At 42.1% G+C, this 25,197-nt stretch overlaps 1 protein-coding gene across 2 annotated transcripts in view; it reads right to left on the reverse strand.

Moving 5' to 3' along the window:
* The window catches only part of RSU1 (Ras suppressor protein 1), a 203,702-nt gene that overhangs the window by 164,674 nt on the left and 13,831 nt on the right, over positions 1-25,197 (reverse strand). Inside the window, exon 3 of one of the 2 annotated variants that reach the window (XM_047867795.1) lies at positions 415-465. The exons of the other annotated variant lie outside the window; for it this stretch is intronic. Within the exon in view, the coding sequence (XP_047723751.1) occupies positions 415-465 (51 nt within the window). The remainder of the gene's footprint in view (positions 1-414; positions 466-25,197) is intronic. 2 annotated transcript variants of the gene reach the window in all.

A 25,197-nucleotide genomic window follows, 5' to 3' on the forward strand; every position in this document is an offset into this window, starting at 1 on the left:
CCCCTTTGATCAGAGAAGAAAAGTATCGCAACAGTTAATTATTCCCCTTTTCAGGAGAAGTACAGAGAAAGCCAGGAACTCTTACATTATTATTTGGTAGTACTTTTTTTTCATGAAATACCAACGAATCTCCTGGCCGTTCAGATCGCTGTAGCACTTACCAGCCCTGAATGGGACCATTTCCAGAGAAGCAATGTCATTTTGTCTTCAGTTTACACACGTTAGGCAAGAATTCTCACAAAAGCACAAAATCCAGGGCAATATGCTCATGCATCATAGTGTCACCAAAAACGATTTTAGGTTTCCCCAAATATCATCTGTCATGAGTGTCTTCAAAGGAAACAAAAGAATCTACGGTATCACAATATTACCTCAAAGTCAGAAACAGTCTAACAAACGATGAAGTTAACTCACTTGTTAGCTTGTTATGGCTGAGGACCAGTTGTGTGATGTGGGATAAGGAGACTGTAAAAAAAAAAAAAAGAACAAACAAAAAAATCACAGTCAGTAAATGTACACGAATTATCCCCACACTCCTACAAGGTAAAGCGTTAAATTATTTTCACAGGTTGAAATGCTACCACTCACAAAAATGGAAGCAAGCCTTCATGTAACACTGTTAAATGTTAAGCCAAATTAAGAAAAGTTATACAATTAACACGGCAATTAGCACAGCAAGTTAGAGCTAACGAGATTGATGTCACAGGATCAAACATTACGAGGGCCGACTGGCTTTGCTAGGCGACCTGTTCTGCTGGCCTAGCCTGAGGCATCCAGCTCAATAACGTGTGCCAGTCAGAAGAAGGGTCCCCAGAGCCTGGAGAGGCACAATGCCTTACCTGTACTCAAACGAACATCAGGGGCCCCTGGGTGGCTCAGTCAGTTAAGCGTCCGACTCGATTTCTGCTCAGGGCATGATCTCGCGGTTCATGAGTTCGAATCCCGCATCCGTGCTATCAGCACAAAGCCTGCTTGGGATTCTCTCTCTCTCTCTGCTCCTCCCCTGCTCATGTTCTCTCTCTCTCTCTCTCTCTCTCTCTCTCTCTCTCTCTCTCTCAAGATAAATAAACTTAAAATTTTTTTAAATCATGTGAAGACAGAAAGATCATGTCACAATAAACAGGTAGCACAGTACTTCATCTATGTCCATTGGCAACCCAGAAATTCCTCTACACGCTATCAAGTGACTAATATATCAAAAAAAATTCCTCCGAAATTATTTTGGTTGATGTTGCCACGCCCCTGCACATTGTTCGCCAGTTTCAAATAGTATTGTGAAGTTTTAAACTAAACAAGAACAGACTTGCTTAAAAGAAGGTTTTCCAACCATTAAGAAAGAAAATACACACAGATCCACCAAGAGAAAAAAAAAAAAAGTCCAAGAAGAAAAGTGACCTGCCTTCCATTTTGGGTTCTAAAGCTCCACAGGACGACCAGCATATGTTTTAAATACACATTATACGTAATGAGCAAACAGATTTAGGCATCTTTCCAATATTCTTTCTCTAAGAACATTATTATATTAATGCATAATTTCTTCCCTAAGAAGAAGACAAAACTGTTTCTCAAGCCAAGTCTTAGCATGCCTGCAAGAAAATGAATAGATCACTCCTGACCATAACTTGTATTTTTTTTCAGTCCTCAGAAAGTTATAGGAAATTCAAAATGCAGTACAGAGACCTATGTTCCTGCCCTGAACCATTAGAGATTATGCCACAGGCCCGATGCTGCCCAAGCTCGGAGGATTCATACGATGACATCCTATGGCAAACCACAGCACAGCCACCCAGGCCGAGGACTTCCTGTCACCCGTCGGAATCGCCTAATCCTTGGCCCTCACCCGTCTCCACCAAATGTCCCAATCATTTGTTCTAGAGAAAGCAATCCGGGCACGCAGCTGCCGGCCCTCTTAGGTCACCTGTCGCCTGCATTTCTCTCTCCTGGACTTTCATGAGCTTGGCAACTGTGAAGGCTGTAGGCCAAGTTATTCTACACTATGTCCTCCGGGCAGGTTTGTCATCCGTTCTTAGATTTAGGTTAAGCATCTTTGGCAGGAGCGTCGAAGAAATGCTGTGCTCTTCTTCCTATCAGGTGGCACACGATTTCAGTCCGTCCTGTCACTGATGATCTCCCCTTGGTCACTTCCGCCTGCCAGGCTTCTCCACTGAAAATGTATTCTTTTCCCCTTTGTAATTAATAAAGGGGAGAAGGGGGGTGAGGAAGGGAGAGTACTTCGTGTTTCACGTTTCCTGTTCCACATATTTCATGATCCCCAACCAGGATAATCCTTACCCTCATGGTACGTCTGGCAATGTCTGGAACATTTCTGATTCTAACAACCATGGCCACTAAGAACCTAAACTTTCCCATGTGGCTCTCACTGCATCCGTATTAGGACAGCACCAGTCTAAAGCAGAGGCGTCTTGAGGGCAGGGGCCAGGACACTTCTAAGCATCCTACGAGGCACAAGGCAGCCCACTGCCTTGCAGGGCTAGAAAACAGTGTGGGCACTCCTGCAAAAACAGTTGGGTGGAGCAGGGTTTTAACTACTCAGGATCATCCAGTCCAAACAGTGTGGCTGTTGAGACACTGCAATGGACTTCTTTATTTTTGTAGGGCTTTGTGATTTCCTATTGCAGTCAATGGATTATTATCTATTGTTATTATTCATGTCAGTGTTTAGATTGTCTGATTTGGCCACAGGGAGCCCATCCAAGCTGGCTGCTGTCCTTGTGACAGGTCTCCATTGCTCCCTGAGCACCTCCCTGCTTGCTGGCACAGGATATCCCGGATCATCTTGTCCTTTTTCTGCCACAGCCCTGAAATCACCATTTCTCTAATGAGCTCTGGGTCCTTTTTGTGGAAAATGGTATTTATAAGACACAATCTGAACACCAGATGTGCTCACTGCTATTTGGGGCTCAGTATTCTCAGCTCCTCTCAGTGGACAGAGCTTGCACACGCATACACATGGACACACACACACACACACACACACACACACACACAATCTATACCGATTCACTATTCAAAACCTTGAGTTCACAACAATACATGCAATTCTAATACAACATCATTCGGTTCACTCTAGCTTTTTCCCTTTCCATATTTGTAATTCCCTTTTCTAACATGAGCACCCTGGCTTCCATTATCTCTAACCTACTTACCATGTAATCAATAAGCCTATATATAACTGCATGAAATGGAATTCTGTTACAGCTGGGCGGGGACGGCTCTATGTGTATTTGCAGGGGGACCCGGAAATCTGGTTCTGATGCTTGGTCAAGATCGGGACAAACAGGCTAGTTAGAGATGTACAACGTTCAGCTTAAACTTGAAACCCCCAGGGCCAGCTTGTTTACACTGTTTAGGGATACGGAGGCTGATGGCTTATGCCTGGCTACGAGGTACGTGCCCAGTTGGGCATAAGAGACATTGCTGGACATTTCTGCCCAGGCTCTCCTCAAACACTGATTCCTCACTCACGTCTTGATGGTTCATAAATCTGGAGAGCAACATCCTGAGCAACTAAGAAACGACTCTGGGAAGCAAACCCAGTGAGCCGCTCAGGCCCCAGATGTTCACCAATGCTTTCTCACACCTGGTAAGCCGTATCCTGTGCCTTCATTAACTCCTTAGGTGAAGAGCCTCTGTGGAATTGGTGTCCTTTCCACTATCCAACTCAAGAACCAATGCAGTAACCAATCTCTCCTACCTCCCTCCCTCCTTCTGGGACACCTTTGCTTTGCACTCTGCTCAGACTCCCCTGCCCACCTGTTCCTCCACAGCGACACGCTCCTTCTCCTGCTTGGGCTGGAACTTCACAGGCCAGGCTCCCACACCTGCACAGATGCTCACCTCTCCCCGCACAGGTTCCCACACCCCGTTCTAGGCCACCAGGCCCTCCTGACCCCAACCACCTCTCTTTTTCTGTCCCACTGACTGGTTTTAGGATTGAAACATTAACAAGGGGAAGAGAAAGGCAATGGGGGAGGAGACGAGCATTTACATGGTTTTTCAAAAGAGTCACAGTGGTGGCTTCTCCCATGACGTTTAAGATTTTAAACAGTGCAAAACATCTTGCACATTTTAAAAGTCAAGATTCCTTGTCCACCAATGAAGCATTCCTTGATCTGAGGTATACAGTCTGATATGCGGGGGCGGGGAGAAGAATCTCAAACAGCTACCCTCATACCAAACCAGATGAAAAAATTTTATAGATGTACAGGTTAAGATTACGGCCACCTTCATGTGACAGCAGGCCACATATAACAAAGAGTACACACAACGGGGGTTTATCTCTCACTCACTCACAGGCGATCCTGTGTGTGCTGAGCAGGAAAACATCAGGGACCTTGCTCAACCATCCCCAACACATGGCTCCCACCTCACGGTTCAAGATGGCTGCCTGAGCTAAGCCATCCAGTCTGCATCCCTCTCAGGAAGACAGAAAAAAAGAAGGCTTCCTCCTTCTGAATACTTCTAGGAAGCTGCACATGGTACTTTGACTTGCAAGCAATTAATCACAATTTTGTAATACGGTGAGGCCTTGCTGCAAGAGAGGCAGAGAAACGTAGTCTTATGTCCCAGGTGACCTTGTGGCAGCTAAAAATCAGGGGCAGAAGGTGGGGCAAACTGAAACCAGCAGACAACGAGCAGCCTCACATACTAGCAGACCACTCCTCTTGAGTGCCACAGGAATCAATCCTGATTACAAAAGAAAATGAACAATCTCCCATCTCTTCCTGTCTTAATGTTTCCTAAAATATCACAACTAATTAGAAAAAAACTTTTTCGGCTCTTTCTCCCAGCCACCATTCACAATGGAAGGTTTAGTTAGGGAAAGCGGATTCTTTTCAATCATTTCCTCACGTCCCTTCAGCAAGCATTTAGCAGGAGAGAAAGTGACAAAGTTTACAAGCTGTTTTTTCTGGTTTAATAAAGAGAAATGCAGTTGTGGCTTCACCTGATAGCATCATGAGGACATACTTTTTCTCTCATGCTATTGGGACAGAGCTACATGTTAAAGTAGGTGGGGGGGGGGGGCTTGGGGGGGAATTAGAGCAGTGAAGAGCAAGCTAATAAAAGGTCTTTGAGAAAATATTTAGGGCAACAAAGGACTCCAGGCCGGGTATGCGGGGAGAGCAGTTAATTTGGACAGAATCAGAATCACAGAATCAATCACAAAGCCTGGAACAGGCAAAGACCGAGTTGCGACAAACGTATTTATACAGTCCGCCACTCCCCTCCACTTGGCAATGGTGAGCTCATTGTGAGTCTTGTATAGAAACTGTGCTGTTAAAAAAGAAGGGAGAAAGGGTCTACCAAAATAGAATAGATTATTTAAAAGCACAAAAGCCGCCATGGTCAAATACATTGGGAAAATGGAAGCAGGTTGTACCCACCGACCTACCTTGCAAATCTTAATCACACACTAGGAGATCTTTCACCGTGTGACTAACATACTTTAGCGGTCCCGCTAGCCACAACCCATCAAGCACGAGCAGCACCAGAACAGGGCGAACAAACTGTTATTAAAATTCCTCAAGCAGTATTAGCCTATGCCTTGCCTAGGCATTTTCAAAGCGGAATATATTTCAAAAATCAACCAGATGACTACAGAGTGTGTTGACATACACAGTTAAAGCCTGCGGTGTCTTGCCCATCATTCTGCCTCTAGCCTTTAGAAAGGGCACTTGGGTGAATAATGTTCTTCAGGCCAGAACGAACAGTGGGAAACAAAATTGTTGTGAAGGAGGTATTAGTGGAGGAAAGGAGGGATGGGTGAGATTGCTGGCACTGGACACGTGATTTATGACTATTTATTCTCCAGCCAAGAATGGAATCAGCAGGAAAATGCTCAAAAAGGAACCGGCCGGTTAAATAATTTCACAAGAAATATAATCAAGGACTCATTCGGGCACTCAGCACACTCAGAATGCTAACAGGCTCTACCTTGGACATTCTCTACGAAGTACCATCGGCTATGCGTCCTGCTGAGTCTGGGGACGTCTTGGATTATGCGGACTGCCCCTCTCGAAACTGTCCCGGTTTGGATGGCAAACTACATAGTTTCTCACTTCAGGGACACAGAACATGCCCCAAAATGCTAAAATGGAGGCTATGAAAGGAACAGCGACACAAGAGTAGCAGATTAAAAAGGACAAAAGGTAGTTGAGAAAGAGGTGTTACTTATTATGGGGTGACACATCCAAAAATGCTTTAGGGCAGAGGGTATTCCTGCAGGACCCAGCAACAGGAGGTTACGGATGCCATCCCAGGTTTCCCTGAGCAAATGGATGGAAAACAGGCAAAGTACAGGACTGGATGGGGCAGCCAGTATTTTAATGTTATCAATCCAGAAAACTCAAAGAACTAAATATTCCTAGGAAAAGAATCGTAATTTCTAGATAACACATGGAAGCAGATATTATTATTATTATTATTATTATTATTATTATTATTATTTATAATCAGTTTGGGGGCACCTGGGTGGCTCAGTCGGTGAAGCACCCGATTTCGGCTCAGGTCACGATCTCGCGGTTTGTGAGTTTGAATGCTGCGTTGGGCTCTGTGCTGACAGCTCAGAGCCTGGGGCCTGCTTCATATTCTGTGTCTCCCTCTCTCTCTGCCCCTCCTCCACTAGTGCTCTGTCTCACTCTGTCTCTCTCTCAAAAATAAATAAGCATTTAAAAATATATAAGAAAAAACAAAATCAGTTTGGCTTTGTCCTTCTCTCAGCATAAAGTAGGCAGCATAAGAAAAAAACCACTTGATGAGATCCACAGCACCATAAGATGACATTACAGCCTTGTTTTCAAAATAACCTAACATAACACAGTGATGGGCCCACTGGAAATTGTCTCTACGTTTTCTATTCGGCAAACGAGAAGGCAAATGTTTCCTCTGGTAGCCCTTCAGAGAAGGGACAAAGTTGTAACTTCACAGAATGGCATTTCCATCCAGAGGGAAAAAACAAAGCCAGTGTGAACCACAGGGAAGGAGACCTGAAAACACGCAATATGAAATGGGACCTGAAGGATTCTATCTTGCTATAGGTCAGAATTGGCCACCTCTGGATTTCAAATAAAAGGTTCTTAACTGGTGACAGAAATTGGACTGGAATTCCCAGTTTACCTCAGAGACTGCGTCCCAAAGGGAAGAAGTCCGAGAGACACTGCTATCACCAGAGGGCAAATGGTTTACCCCTTTCTGACAGTTCTTGTGGAGATAAAGACCACCATGTTTGAAAAACTACCATACTTCTGGATATTCAAAGAGGGCGGCCTTGTTTGGCAACTCTGGGGGCATGATTCAAATTCTGTGCAATGACAGATTAGATCACAAATAGTTCCCTCCATTAATTCAATTCCCCCCAAAGTTGTAGGCCAAAAAGAATTGATTTGAACTTGAAATATAGGACGGTTCAAATGGTTTTTCCACTTTGGCTCCCCAGTAGGCTGGAAACAGCCACAGCCCTAAATAACCCTGATTCGGAGACTCCAAAGGGATGTGGAAGCCAGCCAGATGTCAGCATCCGAAAGCAATGCTGACCAATTTGGGTTCTGCGTCTCCATGATGCATGATTAAAATGCCTGCCTGTGTCGCATGGCTGAAATTATTTCACCCCTGGTAGTAAGATACAGATCGGATCTTCTTAAATATGCAGCTTTTGCCAATATATCAGAGTGAAGGCAGAAAATAAAATGTTCAATACTAAGATATAATACAAATATCATATTCATCAACACACCCAGAATCATAAAAACATTTTTTTCTGAATATTGCTCATAACTTAAAACCTAAAAAAAAAAAAAAAAATATCACCAGGATATGAAAGCTTTCCCTTACTTCACAACTAATTATTGAAAGTGAGTTGAAAACCCTCCGGTAGCAAGGTTTTGAAGCTGCTTGACTAAATTATACTATTTGCAGATAACGGGTCTAACAACTGTAATTAAATTGTCCTTTCATTCAACAGGAAAGCAAATGAATGCACATGACCAAAGAATTCACAGGTGTTGAGAACCCCTGTGAGCGGGTCCCTGATGGGGGGCTTTCTGCCCACTGGGACATTAAGTCAAGAGATACTAGTCCCGAGTCACTGCGTTATTAAAAAAGTGGAGGCCACACCATTCCTGTTCAAACGCACCACCTCCCAGTCTCTCCTTCGGGAAAAAAATACAAAGAAAATCTGTACTTCTGAAGATGGCTGGGAGAATCCAAGAGAAAAATAGGCCAAGTCACCTAGGGTGTGCAGTCATCAATTGCTCCTGAGGTGTAAGGAGGGCCGTATTAACACACGCTCAGTGAACTGCAACTGTTTTGCAGGACCGAACTTGGGCAGTGTGACAGGGACAGCACGTGAGTGGGGCACACTGACTGCCCTCGACAAGATTACTCTGTAATAATAAGGGGATGCAATAGAACACGAGGCCACATTATGGAATGTAAGTGCCATAAAGGAGATAAGCTGATTTGAAAGTCCCGTGAAAAGGGAAAGGCTTGAAAATTTTTTCAGGGTTAGTAAAATCTTCATGGTCCAGACTCAATTTTATTCTGCATCCACCTACCTACCTACCTGCGTGTTGTTACAATCTACACTACTTTTTCTAGCATAAACCACGTTATTGGTGTAACGAAAAACAGGTGCGGCTTTAGAAGTCAGTTACAGCATCCTAGAAATCAACATGCTGAAGCCCCTCTCATTTTCTAGGTAAGGAAACTGCGGCCCACAGCAGCCAAGTGGTTTTTCTGGGGTCCCGCCGACCACCGGACTTGGAACTAAGATGACAACTGAGGTCTTCAGATTCCACCCTGAGCTGCTTCTTTCCAAGACGGTGGAAATTCCAAACCATAATAAAAAGTATAAACGTGAATGGAAAGCTCTGTTCTATCATCCTGAATAAAATAGGACAGTTACATGAAGGGACTCAAAGCAAAGAATAACCAAATTCAAGCAGTGTGACATCCAAATCGTACTGCCATGAGATCCTGAGAAACTCACTGGAATTTTCTAAGGTGCAAACTTCTCATCTTGAAAATGAAAGGCTGAATTAAATTATGGGACTCTGTGAAAGAAGCAAGAGTGGAGATAAGAATGAACTAGTATTTATGTCACGCTTACTACATCAATGTGCTATGCCGGGCACTTTAATAGCATCAAAACTGTTAAAACAAAATAAGGGAGTGACCACAATAGCTCAGGTTTGCCAAATGCTTGAGAGGTAGCTGGTACCATCCTGGGAACTGTATCACCTCATCCGTGCCTCGCAGCGACCCTACATGCTAGTACTGTTATTAATCACCTCCCGCCCAATTTTAGATCAGAAAAATGAGGCAGAGGGCGGTTAAATAGCTCTGCCATGGTTTCAGAGCTCATCAGCAGAGACAACCCTTCAAAAGTTGTTTCCAAACTAAAAGCTGATTAATTTTCACTCTGGTGTTTATTGGCCAAATAAAGCAAATAAATGTCAACACGAGGCCGACTGTCCGACATTTTTAAGACATTCGAAAGATTTAAAAAAAAAAAAGAAAAAAAAGCAGCTTAATTCATAGGTTCGTTTTTTACCAAAATCAAGAATGGTTAACATCAACACCACAAGAAACAACGGGTGTTGGTGAGGATGTGGAGAAAGGGGAACCCTCTTACACTGCTGGTGGGAATGCAAACTGGTGCAGCCACTCTGGAAAACAGTACGGAGGTTCCTCAAAAAGTTAGAAACAGAACGACCACATAGTCCAGCAATTGCACTACTAAGTATTCACACAAAGAAAACAAAAATACTAATTCAAAGGGATACATGCACCTCGATGTTTAGAGCAGTATTATCTCTAAGAGCCATGTTACGGAAACAGTCCAAGTGTCTGATGAACGGCTGAAGATGTGGCACACGGGTACAATGGAATATTATTCAGCCGTAAGAAAGAACGACATCTTGCCACTGACAGTAATATGATGGAGCTGGAGAGCATGATGCCAAGCAAATGAAGTCAGAGAAAGACAAACACCATATGGTTTCACTCATATGTGAAATTTAAGAAACAAAACAAACGAGGCAAACCAAGAAACACAGTCTTCGCTAGAGAACACACTGGTGGGGACCAGAGGGGAGGTGGGTGGGGGGCATGGGTGAAACAGGTGATGGGGATCAAGGAGCGCACTTGTGATGAGCACCGGGGGTTGTTCAGAAGTGCTGAATCGCTCTCTTGTACCCCTGAAGCTAATATAACACTGTACATTAAATAACTGGAATGTAAATAAAAACTTTAAAAAGACCAAGACACTAACAGTATCAAATATGTGTGCTTTCTCCATTTCAGACAACATGGTGCATTTTTTTTTCCTTTTTTAATTTTCTTTTTTTTTTGATGTTTATTTAGAGACAGAGCACAAGAGGGGGAGGGGCAGAGAGGGAGACACAGAATCCGAAGCAGCCTCCAGGCTCCGAGCTGTCAGCACAGAGCCTGACACGGGGCTCGAACCCGCGAACTATGAGATCACGACCTGAGCCAAAGTCAGACACCCAACCGACTGAGCCACCCAGGAGCCCCCACCATGGTGCAGTCTCAACTTCCATGTGTCCCTGCGGATAAACAGGGAGGTAGGGCACAGGTATTTTTTTTCCTTTCCAGGGTGCGACGGCAGACATTGCTATTTCCTCATTTCTCTGGTTCTCGGCTTCCACTGCCATCTCTGTCCACACGTCTTACTCCCCCCCCCCCCCCAAAGCCCCACGTCTCCCTGCAAAGGCAAGTCCCCTTCAGAAGCAGGACGAGCTGGAGTCCTACCCCTGCTGCCTACACAAGAGCCATGTGGTTCCCCGAGCTGGAGCGCTAGTCCTGCCGGCCACCAAACACTTGAGGACCCCATGCCACCTGCTCTCGCTCACACACAAGACTCGATTTGGTCTCGTGCCGGTTCATCTTGTTTTCACTCCTGGCTTTCAGCCTCTCTCTCCACATCGTCAGACACGGACCTCCGAGTGTAGTAAGGACCAGTCCTGGCAGTCAGCCTCCGGGACAGACCCACGCTCAAACCTGGGCCTGTCTCCTGTGACCCAATACAGCATCTCCCTAGACCTCCCCCTGGCTCGTCATGTCTCCCCACACTCCTGCTCCGATGCACCTTTCCATCTGCCTCCGCCCTCTCCATACACGGATCCGGCCAGTGGATGTGTTCCAGGGGCCGCCACCACACCCTCCCCTGCGCCCATCACCCCCAAGACCATTCACCTCTTTGCCCCCAAACTTCCTGCCCCACCGGAGCTCACACAATGAGATCTTCCCAAATGCCCGAGCCTCAGCTTAACACACACACACGATTTCCTAATTACTGACCGTAACGGCCACCAACTCCGCACCGGGCACTACACAGACGCCGACTTTCATTCAAGGAACGGCGTGGTAGGTTTCCCATTTCCCCACTGACAAAACTGAGGCATAGGGACGCCGTGAGCTCTTTCTCAGAACACGTTACTAATAAATAGCAACACTGGGATAATTAACTAAGACCATGCCTCCAAAGTCCACGTGCTGAGCCAGGACATGATACTCTCTCCTTGGCACTGCAACAATGAATCTCTGTTGGCACAGAAGGTCTAAGACTCTGAGTGAAAAAGAAAGGATGCCAGACAGGGCCAGGTGTGAGAGGACCTCTCTACGGTCCCCTTGCCCATGGAAACCCGTGCTCCCTCACCTGCGCTGTAGCGGCTCTGGAGCAGGATGCTGGGCTCCTGACTAAGAAGCCACTGTCCAGCCTTCCCTCCCGAGGCAAGGAACAGATCGTCCCCGAGAGCCCCGAGGAGGGAGTGTGGCTTTGCCAACACCCTGACTTTTGGACTTCTGGCCTCCAGAATTATAAGAAAACCAATCCCGGCTGTCTTACACCATCCAGTCTGTGGTAATTCATTACAGCAGCCACAGGAAACTAATACACCTGAACTTAAAGGAAAACAGTCTTTTCAGCACCTAAGAAGGACTAGGCGTTTATGTAGAAAATAAGACTACCAGCAGACCTGCGGAAAGCAATGCTTTTTGTCAGAAGAAAACAGTAACACATTTACAATACTCCAGGAAAAGAAACTGTGAGTCTTTCTATCTAGTAAAATGGACTTTCAAGTAAAAGCAGCACAGGCTTTTAGCCATCAGCAACATGTAAGAATTCTGGTGTTAATATCCTCATGACCCCTACTGAGGAATCTAACAGGTACAAGTTTCAGAACAGGTACAATTGTGCGGGCTCTTCCCAAGGGAACCTGAGTGTCTGCTCTCCTACCAAGCTAAGACCTCCAAGTGCTGGCCACCTAGCTCTGAATAAGCAGATGAGGATGATACCCCAGGTGGCAGAGAAAGGAATGGAGAAGAACGGAGATCCCTGGATGTCACAAGGAAGAGAGATGCCCACTGACCGAGAAGCGCACGTCTTGGACTGTGCTGTGAAAGGGACGCACTTTTTCCGCGCTTTAAGCCACCCACCAACTTTTTGGTGGGTCTTCTGTGCATGCAGCTTAGCCACTGACTCCAGATAATCGCCATTTCCCCTCCCACAGTGAAAACTTCAGAAACCCGCACAACAGCCACATCTGTGTTACAGAACAAGCCATGGGAGGCGGACAAGCTGGGAGACTCCAAAGCTCAGGCTCCCAGAGCGCAGGCTGGAAGACTCAGGCAGGTGCCCGTCCGCAGGAGGACAGAAAGCCGAGCGATCAAGGCCTGGAGCCTGCCAGATTCAAGAACACAGTGTGCGTTCTTGGGAGATGGCAGAAGCCTGGCAGCACATTTTAGGAATCTTGATCCCCACATAAGAATAGAGAACAGACAGCCATGAAAAACCCAAGGACAGGAGCACCTGGGTGGCTCAGTTGGTTAAGCGTCCACTCTCGATTTTGGCTAAGGTCACCATCTCGTGGTTCGTGACATTGAGCCTGGAGTCCGGCTGTGTGCTGACAGCCAGAGCCTGACTGGGATTCTCCCCCTCCCTCTTTCTCTGCCCCTCTCCCGTTAGCGCACGTGCACACTTTCTCTTTAAAAAAAAAAAATTAATAAACATTAAAAAAATCTAAGGACATAATTTACAACAAGACTAGAAGATAAAGTAACGCCCAAAACTCCCACATACAAGTGGCTCAGAACAAACACCCCACAAGACCAACATGACATCAGCATCTGTGATGAAAGCAGAGACCGGCAACAGGGAACCTAACAAGCCTGGGAACACTGACCCCTAAAGAACTAACCAAGCTCACTAGAAAGGGCAGTGCACCAATCTGAGGGAAGCAGCCAAAATTGGGGAGGGTCTGTCCACTGCAACAAAGGAGGGCCTGTAAGACCTGACTGGACAGGACAAGCCCAGCCCCTGTGACCTGATGACCCAGCACTACCTTCCAGGACAAGCCTATATTCAAAATTAACCAAGACGGGGAAAAAAAGGGAACCAGTGTAATATCATGATTTATAATAAGTACTTATTTGGTCTTCATCCCCTGTCTGGAACAGGTGTTAAAATCCTAGTAATTTCTTAAGCTTATAAAAGCTACAAAGACTTTTTTTATGTTAATGAGGTGACTTTTGGGAAGCACCTAAGACTGGGTGTGGTTGCCAGTGGATCCAACTATGTGATTAGAGTCTTACCCCGTTGACCTCCAGGGGCGGGAAGGGAACTGGAGGTTGAATCAATCACCACTGGTCAAGGATTTTATCAATCATGCCTATGTCATGAAGCCTCCATAAAAACCACGAAGGTGGGGTTCAGAGAGCTTCCAAGCGGGTAAACACGTGGGTATTTGTGGGGAGTGATGCTCCTACAGAGAACATGGAAGTTCTGCACCCCTTTCATCATAACCTGCCCTATACATCTCTTCTATCTGGCTCTTCCTGAGTTGTATCGTTTTTATAATAAACCAGTGATCTAGTAAGTAAAACCTTTCTCTGAGTTCTTTGAGCCACTCTAGTAAATTACTTGAAATAAAAGAGGGGTTCTCTGTAACCTCTTATTGATCTCCAGTTGGTCACTAGCAGTGGTGACAATCTGGACATGCGACTGGCATCTGAACTGGGAAGGGGCAGGAGGCAGTCTTACAGGACTGAGCCCTTCACCTATGGGATCTAATAGCATCTCACGTGAATAACATCAGAACGGAGTTGAATTGCAGGACACCCAACTGGTACTAGAAAGAATTGCTTAATGGTGGGCGAAAGTCCCTCCACATTGTAACTGGTGCCCCATCATAGCTGGGGATCCAAAGTGAAATTGACATCACTGAGAATCAATACCAAGGACAGAGGAGGTTCAGATACAAGTGCAGAGGGGAACTGGGCCAGGTGGTCATCAAAAGCAAGCTACTATATTTTTGCCACTACGTGATAGCAAAAAAAGAGAGAGCTCTGGGATGTTAGAAAATCTATCCAGTACCACGTCTCCCTCTGGAAGATCACAAAAACATCTCATAAAAATGAGCAGCATAATAGTACCAAGAGCAAATCCAATGAAGTCAGTAGGAGAAAAAAGAAAATAAGATGTAGAATACCATCCATCCTTATCGATAATGAAAGCCCACCAACAAGAAAGTTGTGCCCAGAAAACAGATCAAAACTGTTACCTACTCTTTCAAAACAAGGGAAAACACATTTTAAAAAATTGTATGAGACAAGAAACGACATAAACCAGAATTGGGAAAACTCAGGAAGGAAAGATCAGAACTCAAGAAAGAACTGAAAATAAAAGAAAAAAAATATCCCAGAAATAAAGATGGAGGAGGACGACCAAGATGGCAGAGTAGGAGGATTCTGGGCCTGTCAACTCCAATGGACACAACAAGGCTACAATCACATACAGAGCAACTCTGAGAATGACATGAAGATTACCAGAATTGCCAGCCATTCTACAGCTACAGATATAAGGGAAAAACCACAATGGGAAGGGAGGGAGTAGCAGGGATCTGGTCTGGTTGGGACCCACACCCTGACACAGCAACCCACAGGCAGGAGGGATATCACATCCTTCCCGAAGAGCAAGAAGTTCAAGACCCACATCAGGCACCCCCTCCCTGGGGATCTGCACTGGGGAGACAAGTCCCCATAATGTCTTGCTTTGCAAATCAGGAGGGCTTAACTCTGGGAGAGCTAGCAAAACCAAGGAAACCAAGACTCAGTCCTTCAAAGAATCATACACGAACTCATTCGCTCCAAGATCCAGCACAGGAGCAGCAGTGTGAAAAGTACCTGAGCCAGGTGTGAAGACTTATGCCTAATTTTAAGGGGTATGCTGGAGAAACAGGGATCTATAGGAATTTTCTCCAGGAATGAAAGTACTGGGGGGGTACCATTTTTCTTACCCTCCTTCTGCCTAGCCAGCCCAGCTCTGGTGGGTGCCATTTCTGATACTATCCATCCACCTTGCTAGCACAACTTACTCTGCCTTGGCATTTCCCAACAGACCAGTCCCACTAACCCACCAGGTACCCCTTCAAAATGGTTCCCAAACTGCTACACCCAGCAAGTGGCCTCAGCCTGAAACCACTGCCCCACCCAAAGTGGTTGCCACTCAGGGTGGGGATCCCAACCATGCCGACCAGTGGCCTCACCACCAGCCACACTGGGAGCAAATCCCTAAACAGCATGCCCATGGCAGTCATAGTCCAGATATAATAGGGGGATACACAAAACCCACACAGAGGATATCCTAGGAAAGCCTGGGTCTGGTAACCAAGGGGACTGCACTTCTGTATCCAACATGTCATCTTCTACATAAAGCCACTTCTTCAAACAGGGAGCCACAAGTGATTGACACACTACAGAGAAACAGAGTCAGGCAAAATGAGGAGACAGAAGAATAGGTTCCAAATGAAAGAATAAGACAAAATCTTGGAAGAAGAACTATACACAAGGAAGATAAACCATCTACCTCATAAAGAGTTCAAAATGATGGTCATAAAGAAAACCATCAAACTCGGGAGAAAAATGGATAAACACTGAGAATTTTAAGGGAAAGGCATGAAATAAAAAAAAAGAACCATTCAGAGCTGAAGAATACAATCATGTGAAAATGTGAAAAATACAACAGCAGAATAGAGGATGCAAAAGCACACATCAATGACCTAGAAGGCAGGGTAGTAGAAATCACCCACACTGAAGAGCAAGAAGAAAAAAGAAAAAATTAAAGAGAATAGATTAAGAGACCTCTGTGCAACATCATGCACATAACATTGCATTATAAGGATCCCAGAAGTAGACCGAGGGAAAGGAGAAGAAAACTTATCTGAAGAAATAATTGCTGAAAATTCCCCTAGCCTAGGAAAGCAAACAGACATCCAGGTCCAGGGATCACAGACAGTCCCAAACAAGATGAACCCAAAGAGATTCAGATCAAGAAACTAATTAAAATGTCATGAATAAAGATAAACAGAAAATATTAAGAGAGCTTCAAGAGAGAAGCAAAAAGTTACTTACAAGGGAAACCCTATGAGGCCATGGGCTGATTTTCCAGCAGAAAATTTGCAGGCCAGAAGGAAGTACCATGATATAGCCAAAGTGCTGAAATGAAAAAACCTAAATATTCTACCTGACCAGGTTATCATTCAGAATTCAAGGAGAGAGAAAGAGCTTCCCAGAAAAACAGAATTTAAAGGAGTTCGACATCACTAAACCAGTCTTACAAAAAACGTTAAAGGGAAAAAGAAAAGGCCATAACAAGAATTAAGAAAATTATGAAAGAAAAAAACCTCACTGGTAAAAGCAAACGTACAATAATGGCAGTGGATCAACCACTTATAAAGCTTATGGTAAAAGACAGAAAAGTTGTAAAATCAGCTGTATCTACAATAATTGGTTAAGAGTCCACAAAAATTTTAAATGTAAAATATGGTATCAAAAAGAAAATCTGGTGGGGGGGCGTTTAAAAACATAGTGCTTTTAGAATGTGTTCCAACTTACACAACCATCAACTTAAAATACTTGGGGTGTATACATAGGATGTTATATGCAGACCTCATAGTGACCACAAACCAAAACCTTTACCAGGTACACAAACAGAAAAGAATCCAAACTGTTAACACCAAGGAAAGTCATCAAATCACAAGGGAAGAGAGCAAAAGAAGGAAAAGAACTACGAAACAACCAGAAAACAATGAAACAAAATGGCAATAAGTACGTACCTATCAGAAATGAACTGTAAAGACACTAAATGCTCCAGTCAAAAGACAAGGTGACTGAACGGATTTAAAGAAAAAAAAGACCCATTGATACATGCTGCCTACAAAAGGCTCATTTAAGTGCTAAAGATACACACAGACTGAAAAGAATGGAAAAAAATATTCCATGCAAACGGAAATGCAAGGAAAAGCATGGGCAGCAATACTTAGGCAAAACAGACTTTAAAACAAAGTCTGCAGCAAGACACAAAGAAGGGCATTACATAATGAGAAAGGGATGAATCCAACAAAAGAATAGGACAATTGTAAATATCTAGGCACCTAACATAGCAGCACCTAAACTTATAGAGTAAATATTGACAGACATAAAGGGAAAAACTGGCAGTAATAATCATAGTGGACTTTAACACTCCACTTACATCAATGGATAGATCACCCAGGCAGAAAATCCATAAGGACACAGTGGCCTTAAACAACATTAGATCAGATGGACTTACCAGACACGTATAGAATAATCCATCGAATAACAGCAGAACACACATTCTTTTCAAGTGCAAATGGCACATTCTCCAGGACAGATCACATGTTAACCCACAAAATGAGTCTTAGTAAATTTAAGAAGACTAAAATTGTATCAAGCATCTTTTCAAAACACAACAGTGTAAAGCTAGAAATCAATTACAAGAAAAGAACTGGAAAAAGCAAACACATGAAGGATAAACATGCTACTAAACAAACAATGGGTCACAAAGATCTCAAAGAGGAAATCCAAAAATGGAAATGGAAACATGCCAAAAATCTATGGAACATAGCAAAGGAGTTCTAAGAGCGAAGTTTATAGGTGCCCATAGTACCTAATATACAGACGCACCTCAAGAAACAAGAAAAATCTCAAATAAACAATCTAACCTTACATCTACAGGAACTAGAAAAACAACAAACAAAGCCCAAAGTTAGTAGAAGGAAGAAAATAATAAAGATCAGAGTACAAATATAGGAAACAGGGACCAAAGAAATAGAAAATATCAGTAAAACTAAGAGCTGGTTTTTGAAAAGATAAACAAGTGATAAGACCTCTGGCCAGAATCATCAAGAAAAAAAAAGAGAGGGCCGAAATAAATAAAATCAGAAGTCAAAGAGAAAGTTACAACAATGTCACAGAAATAAAATATCATTACAAAAGACTACTATGAATAGATATATGTCAACAAATTTGTCAACCTAGAAGAAATGGATAAATACACAAGCTTCAAAAATACACAAGAAGTACACAAGCTTCAAAGACTGAATTAAAAAGAGATAGAAGGGGTGCCTGGGTGGCTCAGTCAGTTGAGCTTCCGACTTTGCCTCAGGTCATGATCTCGCAGCCTGAGTTCAAGCCCTGTGTTGGGTTCTGTGCTGACAGCTCAGAGCCTGGAACCTGCTTCGGATTCTGTGTCTCCCTCTCTCTCTGCCTCTCCCCCTGCTCATGCTCTGTCTCTCTCTATCAAAAATAAATAAAACATTTAAAAAAAAAAGTAAAAAAACAAAAAAAAAGAGATAGGAAATCTCAACAGACCGAAAGCTAGTTACAAAACTGTACCGATCATCAAAAAACTCCCCAAAACCAAAGTCTAGGATCAAACAACTTCACAGGTAAATTTTATCAAACATTGAAAAAAGAGTTAATACCTATCCTTCTCAAACTATTCCAAAAAGCCAAAGAGAAGAAATGCTTGTAAATTTCATTTTACAGAGCCAGTATTACCCTAACCAAACCAGACAAAGACATTACAGCAAAAGAAAATCACCAGCTGATAACCCTGATGAACACAGATCCAAAATCCTCAACAAAATGTTACCAAACCAAATTCAAAACACAGTAAATGGATCATACACCAAGGTCAAATGAGATTTAGTCTAGGGATGCAAGGATGGTTCAGTATTTGCAAATTAACTGAGATATACATTAACAAAACAAAGGATAAAAATCCTATCTCAATAGACAAAGAAAAACCATTTATCAAAACTCAACATCTACTTATGATAAAAACTCAACAAAATGGAAATAGAGGGAATATACCTCAACATAATAAAGACCCATGTATGACAAACCCACAGAAAACATACTCAATGGTGAAAATCTGAAAGCTTTTCTTCTAAAATCGGGAGCAAGACAAGGAGGCCTATTCTTGCCACCTATTTTTAACATAATACTGGAATTTGTAGCCACAGTACTCGTGCAAGAAAAAATAAAAGAATACAAATTTGGTGAAGAAAAAGTAAAACCATCACTACTCGCAGATGACATAACATAAATAGATAGCCCTAAAGACTACACCAAAAACCTATTACAATAAACTCATTAATGTCGTACAATACAAAATTAATATATACAAATCTGTTGTATTTCTATATGCTAAAAAGTATCAGAAAGAAATTTTAAAAACAACCCCATTTATCATTGCATCAAACAAAACACCTAGAAGTAAATTTAACGAAGAAGCTGAAAGACCTGTACTCTAAAAATTGCAAGACGGTGATGAAAACAAATTAACAGAAAGCAATATCATGCTCATGCCTTGGACGAATATTGTTAAAATGTCCATTCTGCCCAAAGTACCCTTACAGATTCAAGGCAATCTCTATGAAAATAGAATGGCATTTTCTAAAACAAAGAATCCAAAAATTTGTATGGAACCAAAAAAGACTCTGAATAGCCAAAGCAATAGTGAAAAAGAGGAACAGTGTGGAGTTATCGTGCTCCCAGATCTCACACTTATACTACAGGGCTTTAGTGATCAGAACAGTATGGTAGCAGAACAACAACAGACACAAAGATCAACCGAACGGAAGACCCAGAAATAAACCTATGCTTATAGGGTCAAGTAATTTACAAAGTAGGACCCAAGAATATACAATGAGAAAGACAGTCTTTTCAATAAATGGTATTGGGAAAAACTGAACAATTACATGCCAAAAAAAAATTAAAGTGAAACACTTTCCTGCACTACATAAAAAATACATTCAAAATGGATTAAAGACCTAAATGTAAGACATGAAACCATAAAACTTCTAAAATAAAACACAGTCAACTTTTGGGCAATAGTCTTATCAGTACTTTTTGGATCTATCTCCTCAGGTAAGGGCCACAAAGGCAAAAATAAACCACTGGGACTACATCAAACTGAAAGACTTTGGCAAAAAGAAGGAAGCCATCAGCAAAACAAAAAGACATGCTGCTGAATGGGAGAAGATATTTGCAAATTATAGATCCAATCAGGGGTTAATATCTTAAATATATAAAGAACTCCTACAACTCAATTCCAAAACAATCTGTTTAAAAAATGGACAGATCCAAAATAGACCTTTTGCCAAAGACATACAAATGGCAAACAGACACAGGTGAAGATGCTCAACATTGCTGATCATCAAGGAAATGCAAATCAAAACAACAATGAACTAACACCTCACAAGTGTCAGAATGGCTACCATCAAAATGACAAGAACACAAGATGTGTTCCCAGTGTTGGTGGGAATGTAAACTGATGCAGCTGCTACAGCAAACAGTATGGAGGTATCTCAAAAAATTAAAAATATAAATACCGTATGACCCAGCAATTCCAATTCTAGTATTTCTCAAAAAAAAAAACAAAACACTAATAAAAACTAAACCACTAATTTGAAAAGATATATACACCGTGTTTATTGCAGCTATTTACAATAGCCAAGACTTGAAAGTAACTGAAGTGTCCAACAGATAAATGGGTAAGGAAGATGTGATATATATATACTTGGCTATACAGAAAATGAAATCATGCCATTTACATCAACATGGATGGACCTAGAGAATATTATGCTAACGGAAATCACTCCGAGAAGGATAAATACCACACAAGTGCATATATGAAATCTAAAACACAAAACAAATCTATCAACAGAACAGAAACACACTCGTTATTAATATAGTGAACAAACTGGTGGTTGCCAGACATGAGATTGGGAGACGGGCAAAATAGCTCAACGGGAGTAAAAGGAATAAACTTCCAGTTATAAAAATAAGCAAGTCACAGGGTTGTAAAGTACAGCATAAATAATACAGTCAATAAAATTGTAACAGTTTTGAATGGTGACAACTGGTAACTAGACTTACCATGGTGATCATTTTGCAATGTGTATAAGTGTTGAATCACTATGCTGTACGCCTGAAACTAATATTGTTATCAACTATACTTCAATCAAAATTAAATTAAAATGCAGAGCTTAAAAAAAAAGATGAGACTCAAAGGCACAGAAGAACAAATCAACATGGGGCACCTGGGTGGCTCAGTCAGTAAAGCATCCAACTCTTGATTTCAGCTCAGGTTATGATCTCATGGTTTGTGGCAACCAGCCCCACATCCGGTGAGTGCAGGGCCTGCTTAAAATTCTCTCTCTCCCCCTCTCTTTCTGCCCCTCCCCAGCTCACGCTTTCTCTCGCTCTTAAAATAAATAAACATTAAAAAAAAAAAAATCAACACAAAAGAATGCCTTACAAGAAATAGGAAGTAAAGTGGAGATTTCTACAAAGGAAGAAATAAAGCGATAAATAAGATTTGGGAGAAAATAATATATATGAAAGGCAGGCAAGATTAACAAACACAAAAAAATGCCTAAAGGAGAAAACACAAAGTAAGGGAACAGATATATACATATATAAAATAACGTGGAAAAAAAATTCCCTGAAATAAGAAGATTTCATCTTCCATAGTGCAAATATAAAGAGCATACCACATACCTGGGAAATAATCTACAAAGTCCCTTACCAAGACATAACTAAAATTACTGGACTTAAAGGAAAAGGAAGAAATCTGCTCAGCATCTCAAATAAGGAACTATGGTTTATATAGGAAATGAGGATATCAGGTTTTGGGGCAGCAGTGGCTTATACTAGAAAGAAATGATACACATTTGAATATTCCAGGTAAGACACTGTGAGTCTTTATATCCAATAAAACTGACCTTTAAGTAAAGAGGGTACAAATACTCCTCTATCATGAACATGCAAAAAAAGAAAAAAAACAACCCTGGAAAATACTCATTTTGGGGTCCTTCCTGTGAAATTTATCAGGGCATGAGGCTCAAGCAATCAACATAGCAAGAGAGACTGACCTGAGGACTGGTGTAAATATCTACAGGTAAAAACTATATAAATATCTGTAGAACAAAGAGTAGATGATAGTTAAACAGTGAGAGAGTATAATAATGGATATATGCACTAGAAGTTTAGATATGACTCATGTATTAAAAAACAGGGAGATGCACTGTAAGAATTATAATAAAGCTGTATCTGGTTTCTAGGCCAGCACATCAAGAACCTGGAAATCGTTATTCTCATCATCACAAGAAAAATGCTGATTAAACACAATATAAACAACTCGTCTTCAATCCATAAGAGAAATGAGGTCACAGAGCAAACGGCCACACGGAAAACCGCAGAGCCAGGTGATCGAGAATCACAGCTTCCCAGCAGCAGAAACAGCCAGTACTGCCGGCAACTGGTAGCAACACTTCCAGGGTGGCTAATTTCTGGAGACTGAGTCATCAAATCACTTGAGAGAGAAAAACTCCTAGGGCCCCACCGCGGCCCCACTGCAGGAGCCCCACCGGGTTCTCAGGCTGAAAAATCACTGAGAAACATCCCCCGTTGCTTCTAGCGAGGAAGGGAGTAAATAAAAACCTTGAAGGGAGACAGCATTCTGTTTTTCTTAAAAAAGGAGAAACGATGTACCACACCCTAACCAACACGGGAGACAGAAATACCCGAGTCCAGTCTTCTCTCACCCTCCTATCTCACCTAAGGAAAGAAAAACGCTGAAAAGCAGTTTGGAAGGTAAGGGCCCAGGAACTCCCTCTCCACACCTCACCAATAAGGCTCCCATACAGTGACAAGGTTACAGCTGGAAAACTACAATGATCAGACCCTACTAAGGAGGAGTCTCTAGGGAAACTCAAAGACAACAGGAAAGACAAAAACAAGGATACTGGAGGAAATTCTAGCCTATGAATCCTGTAGCCATAGCAAACAAACCTTACACTAAAAGCCTTTTTACATCAGTTCTGTTTTCTTAAGACATCATGTCTGGCTTTCATCAAAATTACAAGGCATACTAAAAGGAAAAAAAAAAAAAGTTTAAAGAGACAAGGCAAGCAATAGAATCAGACTCAGATATGAAAGAGACTTCAGAATTACCAGAACGGGAATGAACATAAAATAATTCTCATTGATATGTGAAGTGCAAAATTAGCCAGCATGCAAAAACACAAGAACACATGATGTAGGCAGAAGGCGAGTCTAAGAAAGAATCAAAAGGAAATGTTAGAAATCAAAACAATGTAACAGGTATGAAAAAGGTCTTTGATGAGTACATCTGAAGACTTGACAGTCACGTGAGCTTGAAAATACGTCAACATAAACTTGACAAACTGAGAAAAAAAGAATGAAAATAATGGAACAGAATATCCAAAAACTAGGTGACAATTCCAAAAGGTGTAATATACATATAATGGGAATACGAGGGGGGGGAGGGGAAAGGGGACCGCAGGGGTGGTGGTGATAAGGAACATGAAATATCTGAGGTACTAACCGGCTGAGAACTTTCCAAAATTAATGATGGACACTAAACCACCAAACCAACATATCCTCTGTAGGTACTTACCCAAAGTTAAGGAGAGGATAATTACCTACAAGGATAATTACCAAAATAACTACACCTAGGCAGACAGTATTCTGCCAAAGACAAAGAGTAAACATTCATAGAACACATGAAAGAGAGAAAAGAAGACAAAACACTACCTGACAGGAACAATAAAAACTGCCTTGGCCTTTTCTTTAGAAACCACGCAACAAAGGAGAGTACAGAGTGAAATACTGAAGCGTTGAACAAGCAAGCCCACCAACCTCCAAGTCTACATCCAGCAAAATTATCCTGGACTTTCTCGCACGAAGAAAAATCGAGAGATTTGTCTTGAAAAAAAAAAAAAAAAAAGTATTCAAGTTCTTCAGAGAAAATGATAAAGGTCAGAAACTCAAAACTACGTAAAGAAAGGAAGAGCATTAGAAACGTTATATAAAGTTATTAAATGGTCACACAGATAACAGTTTATAATTACAGCAACCAACGTTTTCATTGATTATTGCTTATGGATATGTACAATGAATGACAGCAATGCACTAAGTGACAAGAAATGGGAATGAGGATACTATTCACTAATTCAAAAAGATCTATGCGCTCCTATGTTTACTGCAGCATTATTTACAACAGTCAAAATAAGGAAGCAGTCTCAGTGTCCATCAATAGACAAACGGATAAGGAAGACATGGTCTACATATACATACACACCCACATACTCACACAAAATATTACACAGCCCTAAAAAAGGAGTGTGTTATGTCATTTAAGACAACATAAACAGACTAAAAGGGTATTATGCTCAGTGAAATAAGTCAGACTAGGAAAGACAAACGTTATATGATTCCACTCATAACTGGAATCTAAAAAAATAATCAATAAATGAATAAACAAAAGGCAGAATCAGACCTATAAATACAGAGAACAAACTGATGGTTGCCAGAGGGTAAGGGGGTGGGCAGCGTGGGCAAAATGGTGAAGGGGAGAGGGAGATACATACCAATTAAAAGACAGAGACTGCCAAATAAAAAAAAAAAAATCAATTATATGTTGTCTGAGATAAATAAACCACTTTAAATATGAAGCCACTGATAGTCTAAAAGTAATAGAGCAAGACATACCATACTAACACTTAAAAACAGAAAGGAAAAGCCAGAGTAGGCGTATTAATTCCAGATAGACTTCAGAGGAAAGAATAGTATCAAGGATAAAGAGGGGATTACAGAATGATAAGGGGGTCACTGATCTAAGAAGACATAACAATCTTCATCGTGCATGTAAATAACACAGCATCAAAATAACGTAACGTAAAAGCTAATAGACCTGCAAGGAGAAACAGGCAAATCAACTATGGAAGATGGAAATTCAACACCCCTCAATCAGTAATTGAAGGTCCA

This window comes from Prionailurus viverrinus, chromosome B4, assembly GCF_022837055.1.
Source record: "Prionailurus viverrinus isolate Anna chromosome B4, UM_Priviv_1.0, whole genome shotgun sequence".
In the NCBI taxonomy this organism is placed as follows: domain Eukaryota; kingdom Metazoa; phylum Chordata; class Mammalia; order Carnivora; family Felidae; genus Prionailurus; species Prionailurus viverrinus.